The sequence below is a fragment of the Colias philodice genome, chromosome 2 (genome assembly GCF_061535455.1).
Source record: "Colias philodice isolate Cphi_HAF_F1 chromosome 2, ilColPhil1 Martin Lab GWU primary, whole genome shotgun sequence".
In the NCBI taxonomy this organism is placed as follows: Eukaryota; Metazoa; Arthropoda; class Insecta; order Lepidoptera; family Pieridae; genus Colias; species Colias philodice.
Window position 1 is genome coordinate 3115575 of NC_143087.1, and position 26293 is coordinate 3141867.

At 34.1% G+C, this 26293-nt stretch overlaps 2 protein-coding genes across 2 annotated transcripts; one reads left to right on the top strand and one right to left on the bottom strand.

The window, feature by feature from the left end:
- Positions 1 to 316: 316 nt before the first annotated feature.
- Spase25 (Signal peptidase complex subunit Spase25) lies at positions 317 to 3174 on the bottom strand. The gene is made up of 5 exons (XM_089701266.1): positions 3009 to 3174; positions 2702 to 2767; positions 2125 to 2258; positions 1576 to 1728; positions 317 to 603 (listed from the first exon to the last, which is right to left on the bottom strand). Exons 1-5 carry the CDS (start codon positions 3024 to 3026, stop codon positions 420 to 422), a joined length of 555 nt encoding a protein of 184 aa, XP_089557392.1. The 5' UTR covers positions 3027 to 3174; the 3' UTR covers positions 317 to 419.
- Positions 3175 to 5189: 2015 nt separating this feature from the next.
- Set2 (SET domain containing 2) lies at positions 5190 to 25630 on the top strand. The gene is made up of 19 exons (XM_089701284.1): positions 5190 to 5349; positions 5634 to 7344; positions 7433 to 7561; positions 8445 to 8744; positions 10544 to 10634; positions 10997 to 11152; positions 11513 to 11733; positions 12876 to 13030; positions 13521 to 13645; positions 13846 to 14177; positions 14466 to 14619; positions 14907 to 15340; positions 15791 to 15905; positions 16357 to 16501; positions 17396 to 17509; positions 18793 to 18896; positions 19193 to 19366; positions 22174 to 22404; positions 23059 to 25630. The coding sequence occupies exons 2-19, from the start codon at positions 5648 to 5650 to the stop codon at positions 23215 to 23217; spliced, it is 4836 nt and encodes a 1611-aa protein (XP_089557410.1). The 5' UTR covers positions 5190 to 5349; positions 5634 to 5647; the 3' UTR covers positions 23218 to 25630.
- Positions 25631 to 26293: the final 663 nt, after the last annotated feature.

Below are 26293 nucleotides of genomic sequence, written 5' to 3' on the forward strand. Positions count from 1 at the left end.
GATCTTTCGCCGCGCTGCGACTCATGAACAAAGCGTTCCTTCGCTACCAACGCCATCTAGTTGTACGTTAAGGAAACTTCGACAAAATGTCGTCTCTACATTTTCTGTAGAGTTCTATAAAATCATTATTTTTTGTTGTAGATTTATTCTCAAATCTTTAGGAAGGAATCTTTTCTTTTGTATGAGTTATCTAGTATTATTTATTAAGTAACATTTTATTCGTCAAAAGTTTTTATAGAGTTATCTACAATACTGATCTCTTAATATACATAATTTATTGTGCATTCAAAAGAGGGGAACAAAATAAAAGCTCTACTATTCTTTTATACTTTATTTGTCTCATTACAAGTAAAAGTTTGCTGGAAAGTTTCCCTAAACATTACAATGAAGAGTAAATGCGTGCAAGAGAGCCAATGAGATCACTTTTCCTTTTTCTCTGAGGAGAGAGAGTTGTAAAGTTTGGTGATTTCATTCGCGACAACACTCTGTACCACTGTGCCGTTTGTGTCTATGAAATTGGCGAAGGATTTGTTGATAGAGGCCTCACGACTCTTGCCGGTAGAGTCGCGCATTAGAATCACCAAGTTGTATTTGTCATCGTGCCTGTTGACAAAGAAAGAGTATGGGTAATGATAAAGAAGTATACATTGAAATTTATGTATTTTTTTTTATTATGAACTAGAATTAGCAGCTGTTCAGAGTGTAATAAAATCAGAACAAATATCTTAATTGAAATAGGAATTGATTTTAATATGTAGTTCATGTCAATTCAAATTAATAACTTACCATCTCTAGAAATTTATAAACGCAATTTAATTTTCCGAAAAACACTATATGACATAATGAAATCTCATGCTTTTGGATCTTGAACATCAAGAAATGTAAATAATACTTGATTTATATCCATATTTAGAAGTACTTAATCTCATACTTATGCTATGGAGTAAATAAAAATTTTTTTTTAAAGAAAACATAAACTTGGAAAATAATTAACAAGTATAGAGCAATAAGTTATACAAAAAGCTCTTGTTTATATGAAATCTGACACACACCAAATATTTTTATTTAAAAGAGTAGATAAGTAATAAAATAAAAATGTCATTTTTTTTAAACTACCACATGGTGGGTATTGTCTGTAAGAATTCCTAAATAAACAAGTATAATTACTCAGCGATTTAAAAGCTTGGAGTTTACATTTCCATCAAATACTATGGTGCTTTTTTACATGTGATATTATTTTTTTTTAAACAGGCTTTTCCAAATAAATATCTATAACTTTATATATTTACAAAGATTATATTGTTATATAGATACATAGGTTTAAACATTGAACACCACATGTTAAAATAGCAAGTTAGGTTTATACAACATTTTCATAAACCAAAACAGGCACAATGTCCCAATGTTTTGGATAAATACATAGTAGTAAAAACAAACTCAGAGGAGCACATTCTAGATATGTACCTAGTATTAATTTATCCAGTTTTATTGTGGGGTCCATCTCTTCTATCATCATACATACAAAATAGTACAGTTATAATATATTTTTAAAATAGAATCACAAAGAATACTTACTTCTTCACATAGGAACTTGCTTCCCAAACTCTGATGTTGTTGCCAACCTTCTCCTTGGCAACAACAAATATTCCCTTTTCCTTAAATGTAGTGTACAGAGTTAAAATGCTCATCAGGATGAAGTATGAAGAGACACAGATGATAAGAACCAGCCTGAAATGTAAAAAAATCTGAATAATAGTATTAAAATTTGATACAAATTGAATTTGATATATTTTTTTTTTACTGAAAGCTTTTAAATTATTGGTATAATAGAAAAATATAGAGCAAATTAAATTATGCAGGTAGAGTTGCAATTTAAAATTTGATCAGTGAATATTTTAAATTTTAAGTACAAACAAAACTGGTAATCATTCAAAGATTATAATCATTCAACTGTTTCTATGTAATACTTAATACAAATATTATGTTATTCACATTTCCGATAAACCAACTATTAGTAAAGATTTACTAGTTTTGATTAACTGTTTTTTTTTTGTGAGTATTACATGCATTTTATTAAGTATTTATTTTTTATTTCTATAATTCAAGTTACTGTATTGATCTTACCTTGATTGTGGGAAAGGATACAAATAATCCCATAGCAAAGCATACAGCGCTACACCCACAGCCAGTGCACAAAGAAATAGCCTTCCATCAATTAGGGCAAAGCTCTCCTTGCATTTCAGATCTCCAGTTAGAACCTAGAATTCATTTAGGTTACTCATTCAGAATACAGATATAATAAAGCATTATAATCATTTAAATATTCCATAATCTAAGTAACGAAAACAGTAGAATCAAAAAGATAAGCAGTATAGTGAGGGTAGGTAATGGTAAACACTAAACAGGGATCATAGTAAACAAATAACAAAATATTTTTCTCTATAATCAGTCAGCTGAATTTCCATATCTATGTCTGAAAAACCACAGTCGAATCTATAAAATGAAATACTATTTACAGTTGTAAAATAACAGTTATTTAGAGTAGGTATCAAAAGTGCAAGTGGAGTTGTTTTCAATCACCCCTGCACACTTACCCGGATTGACCCTATAACTTTTTCATTACTCACATTATAGTTAATATTATGATGGTAAGTTTTGTTTGATACTGTTAATAAATAAAAGATCATTTTGACCATATTACCTCTCTTATCGCATCATCAATGGCATTCTTTGCTGCTGCTCCATCCCATTTGTTTATTTTTACTGGCTGAAAGACAAGCACAACAATCACCGATACATGCCGATGTATAAATACGAAGTAAAATAAATATAATAGATTTCTACGAATGAATGAAATATACACTAATAGCCTTATAAATGTAATTGCATTTTATGAAATATACTCCAAAATTTAATTCAAGTACAGAAACAGTGACGTGTCCATACTCCATAAAATATAATGCCGTGTTGTACACATACTAAACGGGAGAATTTCAAATAAATATTACCTCTGTAGATTCAACCATTTTTCCTTAGTTTAGAAGAATATTTGTGTGATCTTATAGGTATTTTAACTATTTTAAGCTAATAAAACTACGGTATATTATTTTGAATGTATTTTGAGCCGCTTTCCAGTTTCACGCTTTAATTTGACAAATGACAATTCGCATTTGACGTGGGATTTGAGAATGGAAATATTGATTTTCAGTCCATAGATTATATACATACAAGGGTGCTGGGTTTCAATTGTATCTATAATCTGTGCTAAAATGTCACACCTCTTGTCACACGCTTGCGCGCTGGGAAATGTTGCTATTGTATTTGCATAGTTTCTATCGCAGGCCTTGAGCGCGGCGACCGAATGTAAAAATTCCGTAACAAAATAACCTTACACCCACCACTCTGACCGGCAAAGCGGTGATACTTTTTATGTTATACACATGGTTACGGCGGCATCGCGCGACATCAAAGGCGTTTCCTTACTGTAGGAAATAATATTGTAATACTGTGGTTATATATACCTTGCTATGCCATCACGCCATGCACTTTACCGCGGCAGCCTCCGAGTGCCACATATCTTTTTTGTGTAATTTTAATATTTAATTACAAATGTTAAGATAAATAATAAGTCTAAGAGCATTTTAATTTTGTTTATATACACATAGATCAGTATTAAAATTAAACTAGGAAATTTAGTTTGTAGCAGTCTTGTAGCAGTATAAATACGAATATAAATGTATCGCGTTTGTGTTTATTAAGTGAATAAATATTGAAAATTTCATTAATATTTAATTACAAATGTTAAGATAAATAATAAGTCTAAGAGCATTTTAATTTTGTTTATATACACATAGATCAGTATTAAAATTAAACTAGGAAATTTAGTTTGTAGCAGTCTTGTAGCAGTATAAATACGAATATAAATGTATCGCGTTTGTGTTTAATAAGTGAATAAATATTGAAAATTTCATTAACTAATTAATTTAATTTAACGCAAAAAAATGTTAATCTACATATTATATAGGTAACTAGCAATGCCCTGCGGTTTCACACGCATAGATAGCGATATCGTTACAGTGAAAAGTCTACTATAGGTCGGACTATAGGTTTAATTTTTAATCACATGAAAATCACCTTTACCCCGTCCCGCACTAAGGCCTTTTTTTTTTGTTTTAGTGGGGAAATCTTTCATAGATACCCACGGCCTCCGGGGAGGGGCCGTGGGTTATGTCGGATTCCTACCGACCAAAACCCCACTGTGTTCCGTCAAGACGCATATTGGTAGAATTCCTCCGTGACCCCCGCACTACGGCCTGCTCAAACAGTATACCTACTATTTTCTGTAGATTGACACTTTTAAATTCGTTATATATCTTTTGAATGGAATATCCAATTCTTTTCATTTAAAAAGTATTTTGCTGGTATTGAAACAGTCTATAATAAAACATCATTTAATGGGATAAGGATTAATATATGTGTATGGATAACATGGTTTGATTACTGTCGGCACTTCTATTTACTTTGAAAACGTAAAAAAGTTGTTGTAGTAACATAACTACTGAAGATGGACATATGGTATCGCGGACTTTCTTGTAGATATTGATCCATTCTATAATACCGTAGAACATTTTTTTGTTCTATCTTCAATAGATTCCGCAGCGCACGCGATGACAGAAGTTTTATTGAGGATTTTTTTACACCTTGGGTTACATTATTGCATTTTTGGTAAGGATCTCTAATTTTTTTGAAAATGCAATATAGCCTATGTTGCTCAGTAAAGATGCAGCTTTCTAATGGTGAAAGAATTTTTGAAATCGGTCCAGTAGTTTTTGCGTGAAAACCATACATACATACATACATACTTACATACATACTTACAAACTTTTCCTCTTTATAATATTAGTATAGATATCATATTATATAGGTAATATCACAGCTTATATATTAAAAAGGGTTTTTCAAGGGTTTTTCGGTTTTTCATTTCAATGTGTCAACATGTGAAGTATGTATGAACAAAGTATTTTGGAAAACAAATATTTATTACTTTTTATCAATCAATGAGCTTAATAAATCTATCAAATAAAAATAAATATTTGGAATAACAATAATTTTAGTAATTATTGTAATATAATTTATGTAATTTGTAAAATGTAAATTGTACTTGCTCTGTGGTAAATTGCAACGGGTAACATTAAATGATGGATACTAAAAAAAGTTATGGATTGTAAAAATGAAGTATTTATTAAAATATTATTAAATTTATCACAATTGTGACAGAATTTTATACATTTTACCACGTTTTTAGGTTCCAAATAAGACTAGAATACTTTTGTGGTACATAGAGTTATGGTATGTATTAATGCTTTATTAGCACAATTTTGCCAAGGGACTCGATTGGCGATTTAGACCGGTGGTTACGCTGTAATAGCTGTAACAAGTAAAACATTGGGCGTGTGTTTGAGCATATTATCAAACAAACAAATTACACTATTTTTAAATAGTTTTTTTTTGTTTTGTTAAGATAGCAACAACAAAATGCCATTGTCAAAATCTAAATAAGGAGGTCACTGTTAACGTGATCTGGTGTACATGTTTCTTTCACGCTTTTCATATAATATCTGTTAATTTTATAGGTTGATTGCCAAAAATGGCTAAGAAAAGGAGACCAGCTACAACCGTTGCCTCACGTCGATCTGCCCGACGCGGGAAACAGGCCGCACAGAACACTTTGACCGAAGGCGAATCATCCTCGACGGCTGAAACTGTCTCTACAGCACCAGCAACCGAAGAACCGCCCCCTCCTACGGGTAGTAATACAGATTCTGCAGAATCAGAAATACAAACACAATCCTCCTCAGAAAACACAGCGAAACCATCCACTGAATCAGTACCTACAATAGTTTTACACAAGAAATTTGGCAAATATCGTTGTTTATTTAACAACGATGATACATTTACAAAGAAGTATGACCTAGGTAGTGATAGCGAAACAAACAGCAGCGTTGAAATAAGAGTTGTAGATCCAAGTGTAAGTTCAGAATCTGATTCGAATGCTGCAGTGGATACACAATCTGATACTAATAGTGGTGCATGTCCTAGTCCCTTAAATATTCCAGATAGAGCATTACACAGCTTAAATTCTCGAGATGTCTCACCTCTACCATCTGTTGAGAGTTTGGATATACCATTGCCAATTGAGGAATATCCAGAAAATGATAATAATCCTAAAGATGCAAACCCAAAAGCTGACAACACGGAAAATACCAATGAAAATCTAGATATCCAGGAACAAGAACAAAATGTAACTGAATATATCCAAAATGATCAACCAAGTCTCGAGCAGATGCAATCATTAAATGAACATCTTTATGGAGATGATGAGGAAGTTATTACCATAGTTCAAATTGTGGAAGATGATAACCAAGAGGCATATTACAACATCAATATTGAAAGCCCAAAAGATCAGAGTACTGAAGAGAAAAATGAAAAAGAGGATACCCAATTTCAGAAGGATTTTGAAAATCTCAACCTTGCTCAACCATTATCAGAGCCCTACTCACCAATGGATTGTTCAGATAGTACTGAGAATCAAACTCCACCTTGCAGCACACCTGATTTACAGTTTCCCAAAGAGAATACAGAAGTATTACCAAGACCAGATCCTAGTTTGACGCCAAGTTCAACTATATCTGATGATAGTAATTCATCAAGAGCCACAGATCAAGTTCAGGCCAATTCAAATGATTCTTCAGAGTCATCTCCGTCCGGTGTGCGAAGGTCAAGTAGAATTAAAACAATTAGTACATTAAAACAAAAGACAAAAGGCTATGGTTTAGTGAAAACACCTCTCAAAAAAGCTTTGATCACACAGACCAAGTTGAAACTAGAGGAAATGGGTTCAGAAAGCCAAGACAAGTCATCAGATGTTAATAATCAGACAAATTCTAGTAATCCTTCAACTTTTCCAGTACCATCAGAAATGCCTGTAAAGGTGAAGTCTAGGTGGCGGAGATCGAGCGAATTAGAAATGGGAGCAAATTCCCCTGCAATATCTCCACTAGCCAGCCCAAGCTTACCACGTTTACCCCCTGTAGACGAAAATCAAAAGCCACTCGATGATGAAAAATGTACAGTAACACTTAGTAAAGAGGCATATGATAAAATTATTGAAGAAAGAATGAATCAATATCAGCATTTAGAGGAAAATGAGTATTTGTGTGAGCGAATGATAAGTAGGGATACAAAGAAAATGATTTGTGACTGTTTTATGACCAAAGAGGAGCTCGAGCGTGGTGAACTTGCTTGTGGAGAAGACTGTTTGAATAGACTACTTATGATTGAATGGTATATCCTTTTTATATGAAATATCTAGTTCTAATTATTAATAAAATATTTATTGTCTTATTATTTACTCAATTATTTTGTTTTGCAGTAATTCAAGATGTCCAGTAGGAGATAGATGTACAAATAGAAGGTTCCAAAAGAGACAAAATGGACCACTTAAAGTATTTTATGCAGATAAAAAGGGCTGTGGTGTTGAGGCCAGTGCAGACATTCCATCGTAAGTTCTTGTTAAAATACATTTCAATTAACTAATATAGTTTATGCTTATTAATGCAATTGTCAAACTAACATGTAATAAACGCTACTTATGTTCAATCTTATATTACTCCCATTATGCCCATGCATTTGATAAAATATGGCATTGCGAATGTTTAAACATTCAATTCAAAGTATTTTATAATAATAACATGAGTTATTATTTATTAATTTCTTCATTAACTTCATAGAAAACTTAATAAATATAACCGACTAAGATTTTTTTGCCGAGTCATTTATTTATTTATTTATTTATTTATGATAAGGTACCTTACAGCTAGTGATACAATTTTTGAGATGAATAAATACTAAGCTACGCCAATTAAAAGGTACACCGATAGGTAGTAAAAATAATATACGTATGTGAACAAAGACTAGTATAAGAATTTTACAAATGATAAGAGAAAATATTTTAATTTCATGTCATGTAATATTTCATATACCAAATAATTTGATAATAAGGAACATAAACAGCACACAGCATATTTTTTATAATAAGCTTTATTCCTATGGCAATTAACACATAACTATTTTAGCTTATTTTTAATTATAAAATAAATATCGCATTTTAGTACAGCTATAATTATGTTGCATAGCATCATGTATTAACATTAAATTTGTTATATTCACTTTTAGAGATAGCTTATAATATGTTTTGAAGCAGATTTTTTCTCAATAGTTAATATAGACAAAATCTGTGTTGAAATAATATAAAACACATATACTTTGTCTTTAAAGAAACAGCTTTATTAAATTGAATTATATACCTATTTCTCATTAAATTTTCATTAAATAGGATTATAATTTATAACCTGTTTATAATTATAATTTTTCAATGTTTTTAGGGGTGAATTTCTTATGGAATATGTTGGAGAAGTGCTTGATTATGAGCAGTTCTACAAAAGAGCACAAACTTACTCAGACGAGAACAATCTACACCACTACTTCATGTCGTTGAAAGGAGACACAGTTATCGACGCGACATTAAAAGGCAATATATCGAGATTCATCAACCATTCCTGCGATCCAAATGCTGAAACTCAGAAATGGACGGTTAATGGTGAATTGAGGATAGGTTTCTTCAGTAAAAGAGATATTGCAGTGGGCGAGGAAATTACGTTTGATTATCAGTTTCAGAGATTTGGGTAAGCATTTTTGTATTTGATTGGAAATTATTTTATTCGTTTTTGTTTGTGATATTTACTGTTTAGTGCTCAAAATTACATGTGGAAATAATTACTAAAACAATAATGGATTTTGGTACATTTTTGTTATACACACAATGATATTTTATGTATAGATACGTTATATACTCACAATATATCCAAAAAAAATGCTTCATATGCAGCGTCAGGCACACACAAATACAATTTTCATTTTACTTAATTTATTACATTGACAGACTGTATAAGAGAGATGGCTCTAATAAAATGATATAAACAAAAAAGACAAAGATAGTTTGTCACTTCCGCGCAGGTGTAAGCAAAAGTCATAAGAATTCGCCAATTAAATATAAATAAACAAATAGTTGCCATGGTAATTGGCATAGACTAACGACACAGAAGGTTCAATGTTATAGAATATAGATGTTAGGTTTCCTGCACAAGTAAATAAATGTGACAATTTCATTTACTATTTTATGATTATTATGATGTCGTATTACAATGAAAAAAAAATTTTTTTTTGGAGATATAACTGTATTAAGTATTTATTACTAGCTGTGGTGTTCGTTTTCGGTCATCATCATTTCACCCGATAAACACCCACTGCTGAGCATACTGCATAATCCTCCTTATAGAACTCCATAAGGACCGATCTTACGCTATTCGTTTCAAGGCAGTTCCCGAAACCCGTACAAGGTCATCACTCCAACTTGTAGGATAATTATAATAATAGTGGTGCCTAGATGAAAAAAAAGGATGAAATAAAAGAAAGGATGAAGTATAAGCCTTTTTTATCTAAAACACAAATAAAATTTATGTTCAATAGCTATTTACAGAAAAGCAAATAGCATTTTTCGTCAGTAGCGATAATCTTTTCTTTAATGTTTACGTATATTCAACATCATTTTATTTTTATTTATCATTTTATTATTGCAAACAAACATTTTTGGCATCACGATTTCATTGTATATAATAAATAGCTATATTTGTTAATTATATGCACTGGATGTAAACTGTGGATTTAAATATAAAAATAATCAAGTATTTACCCAAATCGAAATTAATAAAATAACCGTTCTATTTTCAATAATCGTATCTACATGATAATCTTTGAACACAGTGTACGCTAGCTTTGTCACACTAGTGATTGAAGCAATGTTTTATCCCTTTCATTATTTCAATACACGTATCAAGCAAGTGTCATTCATAAAGAATTGTAAATTGTTATTTTTACTCTTAAACTGTAATAATTTAATATATTTTGCTGTGATATGATATTCCTTTATCTTTTTTTATTTTTTTGCACGAATACGTGCACTTTCTGAACACACAGGAAGGCATTTTCGACAACTTTAATGTACCTATCGGCATATACGCTCACTGGGACCGTTGACAATCTGACTGATTGCATTGGTCCCAAATAGGACCAATTCACGGAATCAGTTTTGGTGCGTTGATGACGTATCTACCTCTTGTTTCTATATATAATATCATTGTATACACAGATTTTGATATTTTTTTATAATGTTCATGTTAAAAAAAAGTTGATCTATAGGTGAAATGTTCATCTTTACATGTAAAGTTATTGAATTAAAAATTAATTCGGAGACATATAAAAGTATGTATCACCATTTAAAAAAAATATGTTTTTCTGTACTCATGGGAACAGCCAGTATTAAAATGCAGTTTAAAACTAATTGATTTACCACTAAATCGTTTTAATTGAATACACGGTACACGGCGTAATTTACAGCATATAACGTAAAATTGTTTACATGCAGCAAGGTGGCGCAGCGTTGCTACTGCGGCGCGGATAACTGTCGCGGCTGGATCGGGGCGGAGCCCGACTCGGAGGACGAGGATTATGAGGAGGTTCGTTTATTTTTCTCATTAATGTAGTACTGCTTTCAATTGTGTTTTCAATGTGGGTAGGGTGATTATGCAGTATTTGATGAACAAAAATATTTGAAAAAAGACAATATTTTAAATCGCTTAGTAATAAGTTAACATTAATATATTACTTTTTAAACAATGAACATATCTTTTATGTGGTTTAGTTTTTATATTTACTTTAGAAAGGAGTTAGATTGCCTTTAGAAAATACTGTTATGTAAATTATTTATTGCTATTTAATTAATGATAAACTGATAATGATGCAAAAAATATTCTTAAAAAAAATCAGAAAACTTATTTGACATTATAGTAAACAATAATTATAAATTTAACATTCACAGGAGGAAGATGTATCGACTTCCAAATCAGGCACGGCCGAATCTGAAGAGTCCCAAGCGACGGAATCTAACGCGGAGACACCGCGGGCGCGTGTGCGGAGACCCCGAAGAGAGAGGAAATACAAGCCCAAAGCTCCCGACTTGGTGCAAGATGCTGATGTGAGTTTTGAAATTTAAAGCAATTGTTATTTGCTTGATACATTGAAGAACAATTTATCGTTTTATTATTTGAAGATAGTATCAATATGCCTGTTTAAATATTTATAATAAAAATATTTGCAGCATATTTAAATTAGAAAATACATAATTTATTATATTTACAATCTTTAAAATTCTCACATTATGTTTATTCATTTGGTTAGTTATAGCTGCATGCTGCATATTATAGCTGCATGCAGCATGCTGTTTTTTAAAATGTTGATTTAGCATATCTAACCAATTCTCAAATTGATATCAATAAAAACAGATCGAATGAATGAATGAACGAATGAAAATTTTAATTATCATAACAATCTACAGATCGAAGAGGACCTCGAGGCGCTCAGCCGCACGGGCGTCAAGAACCAGTGTCACACGCTCCGCCTGTCCCGTACTGTAGTGCGCGCGAAGACGCGGCGCGCGCAGGCGGCGCTGCTGCGGCTGCTGCGCGACGCGGACCTGCCGTGCCGCCGGCTGTTCCTCGACTACCGCGGGCTGCGGCTGCTGGCGCCCTGGTGCGCGGACGCGCCGCTCGACTTCAAGTGAGTGACGAGCTGTCGAGTGATGATCTGTTTAAAAACCCATGGAGGGTTGTCGCGTAAAAACCACAGGACAGTTCTTTGGCATATCACTATAAATTATGATGTTACATATGTAATTTGTAAAATTAAATTGTAAAACTGACATGATTAAAAAGAGCAACTATGGAGTTTCTTGCCGATTCTTCTCCGTAAATACTGCTTTCCGAATCGGTGGTAAATTTTAAAAATATGTACCTATGACGTTTCAAAAGTGCTTCTAGAAGAAGTCTAATTGAATAAATAAATGTTTGAGTTTGAGTTTGAATGATTTGTTGTTGGTCTATGAATGGGCTCTGGTGCGCAGTAGCGCCGCTCGATGTCAAGTGAGATATGAGCTTTTTGAGCCAATGAGTGAATGATTTGTTGGTCTATCGATGGGCTCTTGTGCGCGGACGCGCCGCTCGATGTCAAGTGAGATATGAGCTATTTGAGGGAATGAGTGAATGATTTGTTGTTGGTCTGTGGATAGGCCATACTCAAGAAGCGGAGTATCTAATACACTGGAGATTGCACTATGACCATTAACTTGTAATAAGAAAATATGACGTTGAATGACGTCTGTATGTTTTTTTATCCCTTTCACACCAACTTGCCAAGTTAGGTGTGAAAGAGATAAAAAACATACAGTATCACCGTGTGACACTGGTTCTTGACGCCCGTGCGGCTGAGCGCCTCGAGGTCCTCCAGTGTATTAGATATATTAAGCTTCTTGGCCATACTGTGCTCTTGTGTATAGTGGTCCGCGGGATACCGTGCCGTGCGCAGTCCTGCAGCGTTACTTGTAGAACTGAATGGATGATGTTCTAAAGTGGATTTCGTTCGTTTTCATATGTAGTTCATATTGGACAATGCTACATCAGCGGGCGGCAAAGTGAAGGATAATGATGAAAGTGACATCAGACATTAAAAAAATAATTAAAAGCTTATCATTACAACAAAAAATCTAAGAAATATTATTTCTGAGCACAGAGTAATTTCGTTAGCGCACAAAAATTGAATATTTTTTTATCAAGCATTTTTTTTTTTTAATTTGAACCACTGCACAGGTGTCACTTGAAATCTTAAAATTAGTATACAATCAATAACACAAAATTCTCTTACAGGCTAGAAATGCTGCAAACAGTAGACAGACTGCCGATACCGAACAAGACGATGGTGCAAGAGACGCGCTTCTTCACCATCATAGAAAGGTGGCTCAGCTCCTCGGAGGTGCCGCCGGAACCGCCGGAACCGCCTGTGTTCATTGATGAGGCTACAGGTATGTATTATTATTATTATTAGCCTTTGTTCAGACTTTACACATGTATGTAATTATATATGCTCGGTTTGATCAATTTTTGCGTGTCCGTTTGCCAGTTGGCAAAGGCCTCCTCCTATCTCTTCCATTCGGGTCTTTCTATGGCCACTCTACCCCAAGTTGTACCCGCTACCTGTCTGATGTCGACATCCCATCTTTTTTGGGGTCTCCCTCTCTTTCTCTTTCCTTCTCTTGGGTATGTATAGTAAATGATTTATTTAAATATACATCTTATTGCCGTGTTTTTAAAGTGGAATTTTGATACTAATCATTAATCATTGATTTTGTTAGTAGGTCTACATATTATACTTGATTTTGTTCCATAAAATAGCATTGTATTTTCGTGTACAAGTTGTTACTTGAATGTAGTGATTGTCACTTGGTCTTTGTTATGATCATTTTAAATCTGTATATTATGAAACTTCTATATTATACGTTTTATTTTTTACAGGGTTACCAGTAGAATTAGCGAATAGACCTGCCTCGGATCCTGATAAAAGTAAGGAAAATGCAGCAATACTTGAGAAAGTCAAGGACCTTTCAACACAGCTGCTTGAACGATGGTCCAGTTTAAAAGTGAGTTATTTGTATCTAATAATTAATTATTATTCATATGATTACAGTTTTTTTATTACTTATATTTCTATAACTTATCATGTACATTTCATAAACACGGGATTGAATGATTCTTATAATTATTAAAGTATAATTTTTTTACGGTTCTAAACTGAATTTGTCTGTAATAAACTTTTTAATTTTTATTTTTTTATTTATAGGAAGTGTTCAAAATTCCCAAAAAAGAGCGAATACAACAAATGAAAGAGCACGAGCGTCAAGCGAATGTTGAAAGACGCGCTGCTGACTCCAGCGGGTCTCGTGACCGTGACCGTGACCGTGAACGGGATCGTGACCGTGACCGCGACCGTGATAGAGATCGTGACCGTGAACGTGAAAGAGAAAGGGATAGAGAGCGGGAACGTGAGCGCGATAAGGAGCGGGAAAGAGATAGATATAGAGAGCGGGATCGTGACCGTGACAGGGATAGAGATAGAGATGACAGGGATAGGAGGAAAAGAAGGAGCAGTCCGGAGGGCAGGCGGAGTATAAGGCATGTATTATGCAGTTTTAGTGTGCTCAAACAATTTTCAAAAAAGTTGTTATAATATAATTGTGACTAGCAAATAACCAATAAGTAAGATAGTGCCATTTTTTAGCTGTAAATATTATTACGATAAAGTGATTTTATATTGGTTGTAATTCTATCCTCTAATTATTTTTAAGAAATTTTGCTATTGCCATAACAACTGATGCATCACAATCTCAACTTGTTAACTAAATTATCCTATAGCTATGATAATACCAAAATATTAAATGGTTTTTCATACAAATCGCACAGGCTATCAGACCGCGTACTGGCCGCAGTTCCGCCAATGAGCAAAGAAGAAAGGCGTCGTGCGTTCGCCGAAGCAGCGGCCGCTGCTGATGAAAGTCGAAGGCAAAGAGAGACGCAGCAGTTTGTGCCTTTCTGGCCGCAGGACTCTTTTGCACAGGTATGTTTCACTTTTGCAGTGAAACTTCTTTAGAGTAAAATTTCAAGGTCACGTCATGGCAGTACCGTCACGTCATGGAGTAAAGCGACGATTTTGGTATCTTTGCCTCTTACCAGAGAAGTTTCACTACTGACACGTGTTCTCGGCACTAACGCTCTTTTTTAGTTTGAGCAGGCAGCAGGTTGTAGCAGGTTTTGAGTTTATCCTTTACAATGTTTTGTAATAATTGCAAACATATCAAATCATTTCTCTTTATAATATTTGTTTAAAACAATTCATTCTGACAGATGTTCCCGCAAGGAATTTTACCTGGCCAGCGGAATATGATGCCAAATGGTCCTAATATGATGCCCAACGGACCTAACATGCTACCAAACGGACCGAATATGTTACCAAACGGACCGAATATGATGCCAAACGGTCCAAACATGATGCCAAACGGTCCAAACATGATGCCAAACGGTCCAAACATGTTGCCAAACGCGCCAAACATGCCAAACATGATGGGTGGTCCGCCGAATATGTTACCACGACCACAGAACATGATGGGTGGACCACAAAACATGATGGGAGGTCCAAATTTAATGATGCCAGCTATGATGCCTGGCATGATGCCAGCGGATGTGCCGCCAGAGTGGATTGGACCGAATGGCGAGTTTCAGGGACCTCCTGGATTCTGCCCTACGTTCCCTGGACAGCCTTTTTGTATGCCGCAGCCTAAGTAAGTGTTTTTTTTATTGTATTTTTCGTTTACTACATTTTATTTGAAAGAAGAAAGAAAGAAAAAATACATTTATTTCAAAAACTAAGTAAGTAGTTTATTGTGAAAGCAAAGTAGTATTGTAAATATTCAACTAAATTCAACATTCTAATGTTCTCTTTTCGCTCATCACATCCACTCTTAAGAATTAGTTTAAGGTTACAAAATAGTGTTGATTTCTATCGGCTGTCCACATCATTGCTTTTTTTGTCTCCTATAACACAGGTCATTTCCTAGCATAGGAGACATTGTTCAAAATATCGCAATTAATTGTGCCTACGATTTTTTTGAGTTGTATGTAATCACGTGTGTTTTTTTGTTGTCAAATAAAATTTAGTGTTTATTATTTTATGTATTTAAAGCAATTTCTTTGTTCCTTTTCGTCTTTCTAACCGTATTTCTTGTCTCCAGTATGATGGGTATGACGGGTTTCGGTGTACCCGGCTTCGTGTTCGGTCAGGGCGCGTTCCCGCCGCCCACTGCACATACACGACCACCACCCCCTAGACTGCCCACCGCTAGTGAAGTAAGTTTGTCTAAAACTTAACTAATCATATACTTACTTACTTACTTACTATCTGGCGCAGTGATCCCAAAGTGGGTCTTGGCCTCCGACAACAAAATATTCTTATAAATAAAAAATATAAAGGCAAATTCATGAACCTGTCTAGTACATCAATCTTCATCTTCACAACCAATCCGCATTAACGACGCGGTTGGCGCAGTGGTAAGTATTTGCCTACTGAGCCGACGGTCCCGGGTTCGATCCCCGGTCAGGGTAAATATTTGTGTGATGAACCCAATTATTTGTTCTTGGGTCTGGGTGTTTATCTATATATGTATTTATTAAATATTATATTTATCGTCGCCTAGTACCCACAACACAAGCCTTAATTGAGCTTACTGTGGGACTAGGTCGATTTGTGTAATAATGTCCTATAATATTTATTTATTAATATATTCAAACACTCCCACAGCCAACCCGAACGGACCCAGACGCGGAAGTAATACTACCATCAATGTGGCGAAGTGCGCTAGATAATCGTGGACGAAGATACTACTACCATGTGAAATTACGTCAACCGCAGTGGTTACCACCGACCCCACCACCACCCACGCCTGGTGAGATTAAACCAACCAAGTACAACTTATTTATATTGCACGTCAGAAGATTTGGTGGTAGTTGAAAAAAATATATTCTACTTACGTATTTATAAACATATTAACATCAGTCAGAATCGACCATACAGCAAAAAATAATTTAATTGCAATTTTAACAATGTTCCGGACTGCGGATAAGGTTGCAAAATGAGATTTATTGTCGTCCCAATGTACCATTCACTTGACCGAAGTTGGAAAACTTTTGGAATTATTGTGAATTGATTGTCTTGACTGACTGGAGTATATACTGTAAGTTTATGATTGCATCATAATGTAAATTTAACAAGTTTTTAAAAATTTGGTCATTCCGGTCAATCGATTATTCAAATACGACATTGTAAAGGTGGCCCTTCACTTTAGTCTTGTTCTTAAGTTTAAGTAAGTAGCTTCAAACCAGAATATTATTTTACAAAAAGTTAGCTATCTGCCCGCAGCTTCGCCCTGGTTTTAAGTTTTTAAAACAACAAATTATACACCTACGTCCAAGACGTAGGTGTATAATTTGTTGTTTTCCACTCCACCACTCTATCTATATAAATGACCTTGTTTAAAACTATGTTGGTATAGCGTATGTGTATAGTGATAAAATAAAAAAAATCTTAATACATATAAATCTCGTGTCACAATGTTTGTCCTCAATGGACTCCTAAACCACTTAACCGATTATAATAAAATTCGCACACCATGTGCAGTTCGATCCAACTTGAGAGATAGGATAGTTTAAACATGTAGGTACAACGGGCGAAGCCGGGGCGGACCGCTAGTTATATATAATATCTGAAGCCGCTGTCTAATAAATAAGTGTAAAACGGAGTGTATATTGTTAATTTTAAATCAATTACAATAATTTCACAGACGAGAGTTCATCAGAGGACGAAGTAGAGCCAATGAGCGCGATAGAAACGGCCGTGGTGAGACGAGGGGCTGTCAAGGGCAAGCTGGTGGAAGGTGTTAATGGAATATATGAAGGTATGTACAATGTACATACAATATGTATGTAGAATAACCATAATAAATTGAAAAGTATGAATAAATCTGTTTACCTTTAGGCGACTGGCGCGATTCTTTCACGAATTGACTGATTTATATCAGTCGCCATTCATTTATTTTATACTAGCTGCGCTCCGCGGTTTTACCCGCGTGGCTCCCCTCCTGTTGGTCTTAGCGTGATGATATATTATAGCCTATAGCCTTCCTCGATGAATGGGCTATCTAACACCGAAAGAATTTTTCAAATCGGACCAGTAGTTCCTGAGATTAGTGCGTTCAAACAAACAAACAAGCTCTTCAGCTTTATAATATGAGTATAGATTACATTAGTATCTTTATAAGCTAGCTATCAATCAAAGACAGGATCCGATCATATAAAGGCTTACGCTATTATAATAGTCTTCAGATTGCAGTGATTAATTAATTTTGTCAAAAGCTCTAAAGTAACCGTCATGAGAAGCTATAAATTTTGTAAACAAGTGTTCAGGAGTTCACAACATTTGGACCAACAAAAAAAATGAATTTGTTTAAGATTTAATAAATTATTAAGTAACAAATATTACAATTAACAAATATACCAATACACATATATATACAAATATAACAAATATACCAATTAACCTAACCAATTACTTCACAATTTAAAACCTACTTCTAATATTAACCTTAAGTTTCCAAAGATTAGCGCGTTTGAACAAACAACTCTTTCTTTTTACTTATTATATATTTTAGATAAATTGTATTACGCACCTTTTGACGTTTTTTTCGTGGCGAATTTATTTCCTTAGATGTACTGGCTACTGGCTCCATTATACGTAATAACAAATAAAATTAACGCAACAATTAAAGTAACAACAATAAAAAAGTGATAACGAAACAATAACAAAATTAACAATAACAACCAGATCCGCGATATATGCAAAGCAATGAAACAAACTCGTACGCATTCGAAACTCGAATGATGCGTTTATTTCAAAATGGCGTCCCGATAGTTCACAATCCCTGCGACGGACGCGTTCCGGTACCAAGAAACACAAACGATAGCGCTTTGCGTCGTTAAAATATGATCCGACTAAATTAAATAGGTTGTTACTTTCATATAACCCGTCTATATTTCATGTCGATTGAATATGGTCAATTTATTATTATCTCGCAGTATAAAATGTTTACTTAGTAAAAGATGTTTGTTTACATAATTTATAGCTTCTCGTGACGGGTACTTTATATTAACATTCTGAAGTCGACTAACCTTTTTGTTGCAGTTATAAAAGCGGATACACAAAACGGTTTGATACCTGACCACGCGTTATTGACGGTGAAACCGAGAAAGCGGCGGCCGGGACTCGTTACTGAAAGGCCAATTAGTGTAAGTTTTCCTAAATTTATTAATCAAATCTTCTGTTTAATGGTAATAGTAACATAGACTAGATGGGTACATGGTACTGATATTTAAATCTTAAACATGGCTAAGAAATCAAATTTGTTAATATTATATTAAAAAAATAACTTTTAATTGTACAATCAAAAATTATATGTAATCAAAATTTCAAACGCATTCATGCAATGCGATGCTCAGCAGTTTATTCATTGATTTTATCCGAAATACGAATACGAAATAATTCAAATATACAAATAAAATATTTGGAAACAATTGCTTATCAGCCCCGCACAGAAGAAGACAAGCTAGCCGGTCGTATGGAGGTGAAGAGGTACAAACAGACGAAGGAAAAGCTACGGCGCCGACGAGAGAAACTATTACAGAAGGTGCGACTACTAGCTGCCGCTAAGCAGAGGAAAGGCAAGGAGCTCACGCATAAGGATCTGAAGGAGTTGAAGGTTGGTGGAAATATAATTGTTTGTTTGTTAAGGCCGTGTACGCGGTCTGTGCGCTGTTTGGCTCAAATATGTGATTTTTCAAACCAGATTGTCCATCAACCACTTATCTTACAAAAATATTAATTACTAATAATTTTAGGAAATTTTATTGTCTATGTAGTTCTTAGATCATTAAGTAATGGATAACACACGCAGGCGTTTCCCCTTTTGCCGAGGTATAAGATTATTCGAATCGAAAAATCTTATGCTTTCATAAAAACTACTTGCGTAATCGATTACGAACACTCTGCGTATTCGTAAAACATCGAAAGGACGTCTGCGAGTGCTCCGCTAAAAATGCCGTTTTGCACTGTCAAGTCTTGCAGAAGCAATTCAAACATGTCGAATATTAAAAAAGATGGAATAACCTTTCATTTGTGTATATTTTTTTATTTTTTTAACGTACATTTCTAATTAAATGCAATTTCTAATAATCGTCGATGTATCGTTTAGCGATATGATCAAGACAAATAATCGAGTCATGTGTGTACTCGATCATTGATGCGGCCTCACGAGACTATCATGGAAAGAAAATATACAAATTTAATCTTTATGAACTAAGCGATAAAGTTGAATTTAGAACGCGATATTGAACCGCACTCCCCACGAGACTATAAAGTGATGTAGCGAGACTATCTTGAAGAGAAAATATACAAATTTAATCTTTATGAACTAAGCGATAAAGTTGAATTTAGAACGCGATATTGAACCGCACTCCCCACGAGACTATAAAGTGATGTAGCGAGACTATCTTGAAGAGAAATTTAAATTTAATCTTTATGAACTTAGTGATAGAGTTGAATTTAAAAACTCGTCGCTTAAAAGGTCGTTAATTTTTACGACTTTCTTAGTGACGGACTGCTTTTAACTTGAACGTCGATAAAAAAATATTTTTCTAAGTATAATTTGAAATGAGATGAGAATTAATCTTTATTATATTAAAATTTTACACAACTTGTTTATTTTGTCAGTCTTGTATATATTTATTAAAATTTACGCTCGGTTACTTTTAACTGGCAGAACATTTTAATGGTACGGAACCCTTCGTGCGCGAGTCCGACTCGCATTTAGCCGTTTTTTTTGTAATGTTAATCTTGTAATTATTCTATTATGTAATCTATATTAATATTATAAAGCTGAAGAGTTTGTTTGTTTGTTTGTTTGTTTGAACGCGCTATTCTCGGGAACTACTGGTCCGATTTGAAAAATTCTTTCGGTGTTAGATAGCCCATTTATCGAGGAAGGTATATATCATCACGCTACGACCAACAGGAGTGGAGCCACGGGGGTGAAACCGCGCGGAGCAGCTACTTTATTTATATGTATGTACGAATATTGCGTATATTTCAGATTTACAAAAAATCCTGCTTTAAGGCTAAGGTGGATTGAATGCTGTGGGAGAAAATCAGAATGGACACCTCGGTACAGAAATAATAAAAATTTCTGGACCGATATTTATTTTATTGAATATAATATGTGATGTGTTGAATAAATACATATTCAAATACAAATAAAATGGCGTTTTATTGTTTTTTCGTATGCATATAATAATGATGAAAACGTTACATTTTTATGTATCAACGTTACCTGTGTAGTATTTTTTATGAATATAATATTAATGTTATTTCTAATTTCAACAAAATTATTATTTTTGTAATATCGATATGGTTACATCCCTTTAGAGCGATTGTATTATTACGTATATGTATAGAGATTTTTCTGTGTAATCGATGTATGTGTGCAAAAACATGCTAGTCTGTCCATTTTGTAATAGTTTGAGTTTGTAAAGACACAAATTATTTTTGTGAATGTGTGATAGTGTTTCAAAGTGTGAGTTACCCTCCCCGCACCAAAACCGGCAGAAAGTTTAGTTAGAACATTTGCCAGCGTGCTCCATCCATTACTTAATGATCTAAGATGTATTAGTTAGTTAAGAGTTTTTTTCAATTAATACAGTATTTGTGAATACCATCAAGATAACTGAGCCGATGATTACTTGATTTCACTTTTAGTGTCAATTTCGAAGCTAAAAATATCTGAAATTTCTGAAAGATCTAACACACAATTATTTTTAACTAACTGCAAACATCCTTATTAAAATAGTTAGTTAAAAGTTTTTTTTATTTTGGACTCCTAACTTACGAAATTAAAATCCGAACAATGTGAATTTTTTTAGAAATTATAGTCGACAAAATTATTATTTTCACCAAGATATTTGACTTTATTGAATATAATTTATACATATTGCAATAAAAGAATGTCTTACTTATAAGATAAAATTTAAAAAATCAACTAAGGTACCTCTATTATTTTTCAAAGTACTAAAAAACACTGCGCGCGACCCGATTAAAATCAGTCGGCAGCGAGCCTTTCCAGAGAGAGGACATGTTGCTCGGCGGTCCTGTGGACCTATGCTGTTCATAGTAAAAGGATAGCGCAAGCCGCGATCTATCGTAATAGATCGCGGAGATTTTGACTTGCGTTAAATTGAATAAGCGCTCTTAACATGCAATCGCCTATTAAAAAGTCGTCAAAAAATTCGAGTGGTTTTGTTTAAAATATTAATTGAAATGAACACTTTATTACGTCGAGTAGAAAACTCTGCCTGATTCACGCGTAGGCAGAGTTTAGTTTCGGATAATTTTTAAGCGCTATTGCGAGTTAAGTTGTTCGTTTGTGTATTTCAAATGTTCTCATATGTCTTTTAGTTGAATCTATAAAACCGTAAAACTCGTACAAAATCTAATAACAATGTATTGTGCTCGCAGTTCGTGGAGCTAGAAGACACGGACACGGACACGGAGGACTCGGACGCGGAGGACAAGCGGCTATCCCCGCCGGCCGCCGCGGACCCGGAGGAGAGCGCGCGCCGCATCAAGGAGCAGTTCCGCAGCAGCATGGCGCGCGTCATGGTGCAGCACCTCAACCCGTACCGGCACTCGGCCGCGCCCGCCGGCCGCATCACCTGCACCGCGGACTTCAAGCACCTCGCGCGCAAGGTATAAGAATAACAATAAAATAAATTTATAAGGCACACCAAATTACCACCACCACAAAAAAAAAAGCAATATCAAAATGCACTCTTAAACGCTATATAAATAACAAGGATAATAATAAGGCCATTCTCCCATTGCGGTACGCACAGGCGATTCAAGTATCCTGCAAGTCTCGGAGACTAGTCGCCGCAGAGTATCTCACATACATTGTACCGGTTTCGTAGTGTGCGATCCTACATACAAATGTATGTGAGATACTCCGCGGCGACTGGTCTCCGAGACTTGCAGGATACTTGAATCGCCTGTGCGTATCGTAATGGGAGAATGGCCTAAGAGTAAAACGCAGTACACGCAGCAATCGGCATGTCGAAAATTATAGTGAACGCATAGTTCTATAATATTATGTTCGTCAAGATTAACGCAGTATACTCAACCGAAATTTTAACGCAGAGTGAACGCAAGATACCACAAAACTAAGTTAGTGAGTTACAGACTCTCGTTGTGAGCATAGTTGCGCCGAGAGATAGTTTTGTGAACTGAAATGAAACTTGATTTTTTCATATTTTAACATTTTTTTTTATATTTTTGTCAACGAATTACATGACATAGAAATGAATCAAAAATTATTTTCATTAAAAATAATTTATTTCCTTACAGCTTACACACTTCGTGATGTTAAAAGAGTTGAAGCACTGCCGCACTGTCGAAGAACTTGTAGTAACGGACTCTGTACGTTCCAAGGCGAAAATGTTCGTCAAGAAGTACATGGCCAAGTTCGGGCCGGTTTACAAGAGGCCGCCCGAAGAGGCCGACTAGCACAGGCTTAACATTCTGAAGTGACAGTGCGGGGGCGAACTGAGGAAGTTGGCGCTAGGTGGCGCTGCTAAGAATGTTTAAATCATTCGAAATTCGAATTTCGATTTTCGAACGTGATTCCCATTCTGCGCTGAGCTGTGGTACAGGACGGACGTGGCTTTAAGCTTGTTAGCAATGTGTAAATATACGAGTCTAAAATAACGCGAAATTTTTGTTTTTTTTTTCCGCTACTTAAAATAATAATATCGAGCTTATAACGTTCATTTCTGATACATCAAAGTGATAGCAGTTTTTCGTAAGGAAATTATAATTTGGTTGCTGCTTTTTTATGTTTCTGTCCTCTCGTACGTTTAGCTCTGGTGCCAAAAAACTTCCTCATAGAGAGCCCCCGGATTGAAGACTTTTAAAGTGACGATAATTAGTGTAGTGATAATGACTTTTAAAACTATGACGGTAAAATAAGATGTTATTCGGTGTTTAAGAAATTGTAAAAAATAATTACATACGAAATAGACTAAAAAACTGTTTTAGAATATATTTTGAAGTGGTAGCATAGAAATGTGTTCCTTTTTCGATTAAGCATCGGTATAAGTTATTTTAAGTTAAAATTATGAATTGTGAAGGTAAGTGAAAAAGCATGATGTATATGAGATTATGGTTCAGCGTATTTTGGGGATGAAATCTTGTTTATCTTTAAGTATAGATACTAGATATGTTTTAAAATATTTTATACCAGATATTAGAATAAATAATTGAGAATTGTAAATGGTAGAATTCAGCATTCCTCATTTCAATAGTGGTGTTTATGTACAGAACTAATGCGACAAATGCTTTTTTTGGAAATCAATTGGTCTATTTGACTACTAAACTATGAGCTTAATTATTTCAAAATTTTATGTAACTTGGACACTGTTTGGTTTCAATAATATTGGCAAGATAAGATTGACCAACATTTGAAATTGTAATCTTATTAAAATATTTTATGAATCGATATATTTATTCAAATATTATGTATCGATTTTGACAATCGATTAAGTATAAGTAGATTTTAGTTTCAGCTAAGACAATGGTTTTGTAAATATATGAATTAAGTTATTAAAACAAGCCTCATTTTTTATAATTTTTTTGGAAGCTGTGAGAGAATCGAGCAATATTCTAGATTGCGATATAAAAATAAACTATTTATTTTATGTTGATCTCCGCAACTGGGATTTTGAAATATTTTAACTCGAATATGAGATGAATATAAGTTTTAAGTACAGTATTATGTAGGAAAACGATTGTCCAAAGATTTCTCTATGGATTCTATAGTGCATTGTGTGTCTTAGATAAATCTAATGCTCGTTCATTCAACAAACATATTCATACCTACGTAAATATTTTATATATTATATTATTATGTCTAGCTTATAATATTATGTATACCTCCATAGACTCCCCCATGACCAATCGACGATCTTTAATAATTTCGACATCGCTGATTGGTCAAAAACTTTTGCTCTTATTTAAAAACATGAAAACATTGATTGCAGTTTTTTTTTATTTAATAACTCAGGCCCCGGAATCACAGTCACAATAGAAATTCTATGGTGTCGTGGACCGATCGGGCCGTCCGGGGCTCAATGGGTTAAATTGAAGAAAAACTAATGTAATTATACTATGCATTAAAACAAAACTATCGCATATATTAAAGAGAAATTATGAAATGTGTCTGTGCCTGGCATGAGTTCGAAAGCACTGAAAAAGTTTTTACACATTAATTGGGTTTTAGTAAAAAAATCAAGAGTCAATTGTATATATTGTATTGACGTACACATTCGCTAGATTTCGAATTTTTAAAAGCACGTCGACTTTATGTGTATTTTTTAATTCGTTTTTAGGTATATATTGCAATCATTATGTCGATATCCTGGGTTACCAAGATATCTTAAAGCAGGATTATTTCAGTGTGGAAAAATGGCAGAGCTGTATAGATCGGAATTATTATTACTTAAGTACATCATGGTACAGTACGATTCAAACTTAATGGCGGCTCAGAACATCTTACGATCGGATTCGCAGAAAACAATTTTAGATATTATCGGGACCTTAAGGTTCCTGTGAGCACGTGCACTCGCACCTGCACCTAACTTCCGAACCGCCATTAAGTTTAAATCGAACTATACCCTTTACTTTTTAAGTCATCAAGGAATGTATGTATTGTGTCGCTCTGATGTGAATTCTGATCGCTTATTCAAGAGCAGTTTTGTATAAAATAGTACTATTTAAGTGAGCCATGTAAATACTGTATATAAGGATGTGATTGTCGGTTTGTTTATAAAGTGACTATTTTTCTTGTAAGTTTAGGCGATGCTCGGCGTAATGTGGAACTGAAAAGCCGTATGAACAATAAAAAGTTATTTCTTTTAATAAATCTTTGTTTTATTTTACCCAAGTGCAGTATTAGACTAGAGTAGATAATTTTTGAAACAAAAAAAAAACGCAGTCGGATGAAACCCATTAGAAAAGGAGGGGAATATGATAGAAATGTAAGGAAAAATAAATTACGGTCAATCCGAGTTCGGGAAGTGGGAGGGGGGAGCTTTTAAGAGAAAAAAATGGTCTCTCTCGATTTCCGACAAAACTACAAGTCCTACGGAAAAAAGTTAAATGGCAAAGTTATAGGTAATAAAAGGATCTACAACTTTTGTATTAACAATTTTTTCACATAACCTCAAAATTTAGGTGAAAAATTAAAAAAACCAAGTTTTTGGTTTTTTATTTTTATCTACTTCAAAATTTATTGTTTTTCTACGAAATATGGTGAAAATTTACTTTATTATGTCCCAAATACACTGTAATTTATTTGATTGAAAATAGTTATTTTTTCGCCTTATTTTGAATTAATACCAAAAAAACAACCTAATTTTCAATCGAAAAGTCACCCGTCCAAATATCAGCTTTTTTCAAAAACTTGGAGTGCCTTTTATTCATTGAAATCTCTACTTTCATATGGTGTAAAAAAAATAAACACCACCATAGTAAATGTTCTCAGGAAATGCATACAAACAGTGTGAAAATTAGCTTTTACTAAATC

What these genes read in the sequence shown, in the direction of transcription:
- Spase25 (XM_089701266.1), bottom strand. An exon ending in TTGATGATGCGATAAGAGAG is followed by an intron (nt 2,259 to 2,701) that starts GTAATATGGTCA and finishes AATGAATTCTAG; the next exon opens with GTTCTAACTGGAGATCTGAA. An exon ending in GCAAGTTCCTATGTGAAGAA is followed by an intron (nt 604 to 1,575) that starts GTAAGTATTCTT and finishes CTTTGTCAACAG; the next exon opens with GCACGATGACAAATACAACT.
- Set2 (XM_089701284.1), top strand. Translation starts at nt 5,648, where the DNA reads ATGGCTAAGAAAAGGAGACCAGCTACAACCGTTGCCTCACGTCGATCT. An exon ending in AGACTACTTATGATTGAATG is followed by an intron (nt 7,345 to 7,432) that starts GTATATCCTTTT and finishes TTTGTTTTGCAG; the next exon opens with TAATTCAAGATGTCCAGTAG. An exon ending in TTTTGTATGCCGCAGCCTAA is followed by an intron (nt 15,341 to 15,790) that starts GTAAGTGTTTTT and finishes TCTTGTCTCCAG; the next exon opens with TATGATGGGTATGACGGGTT.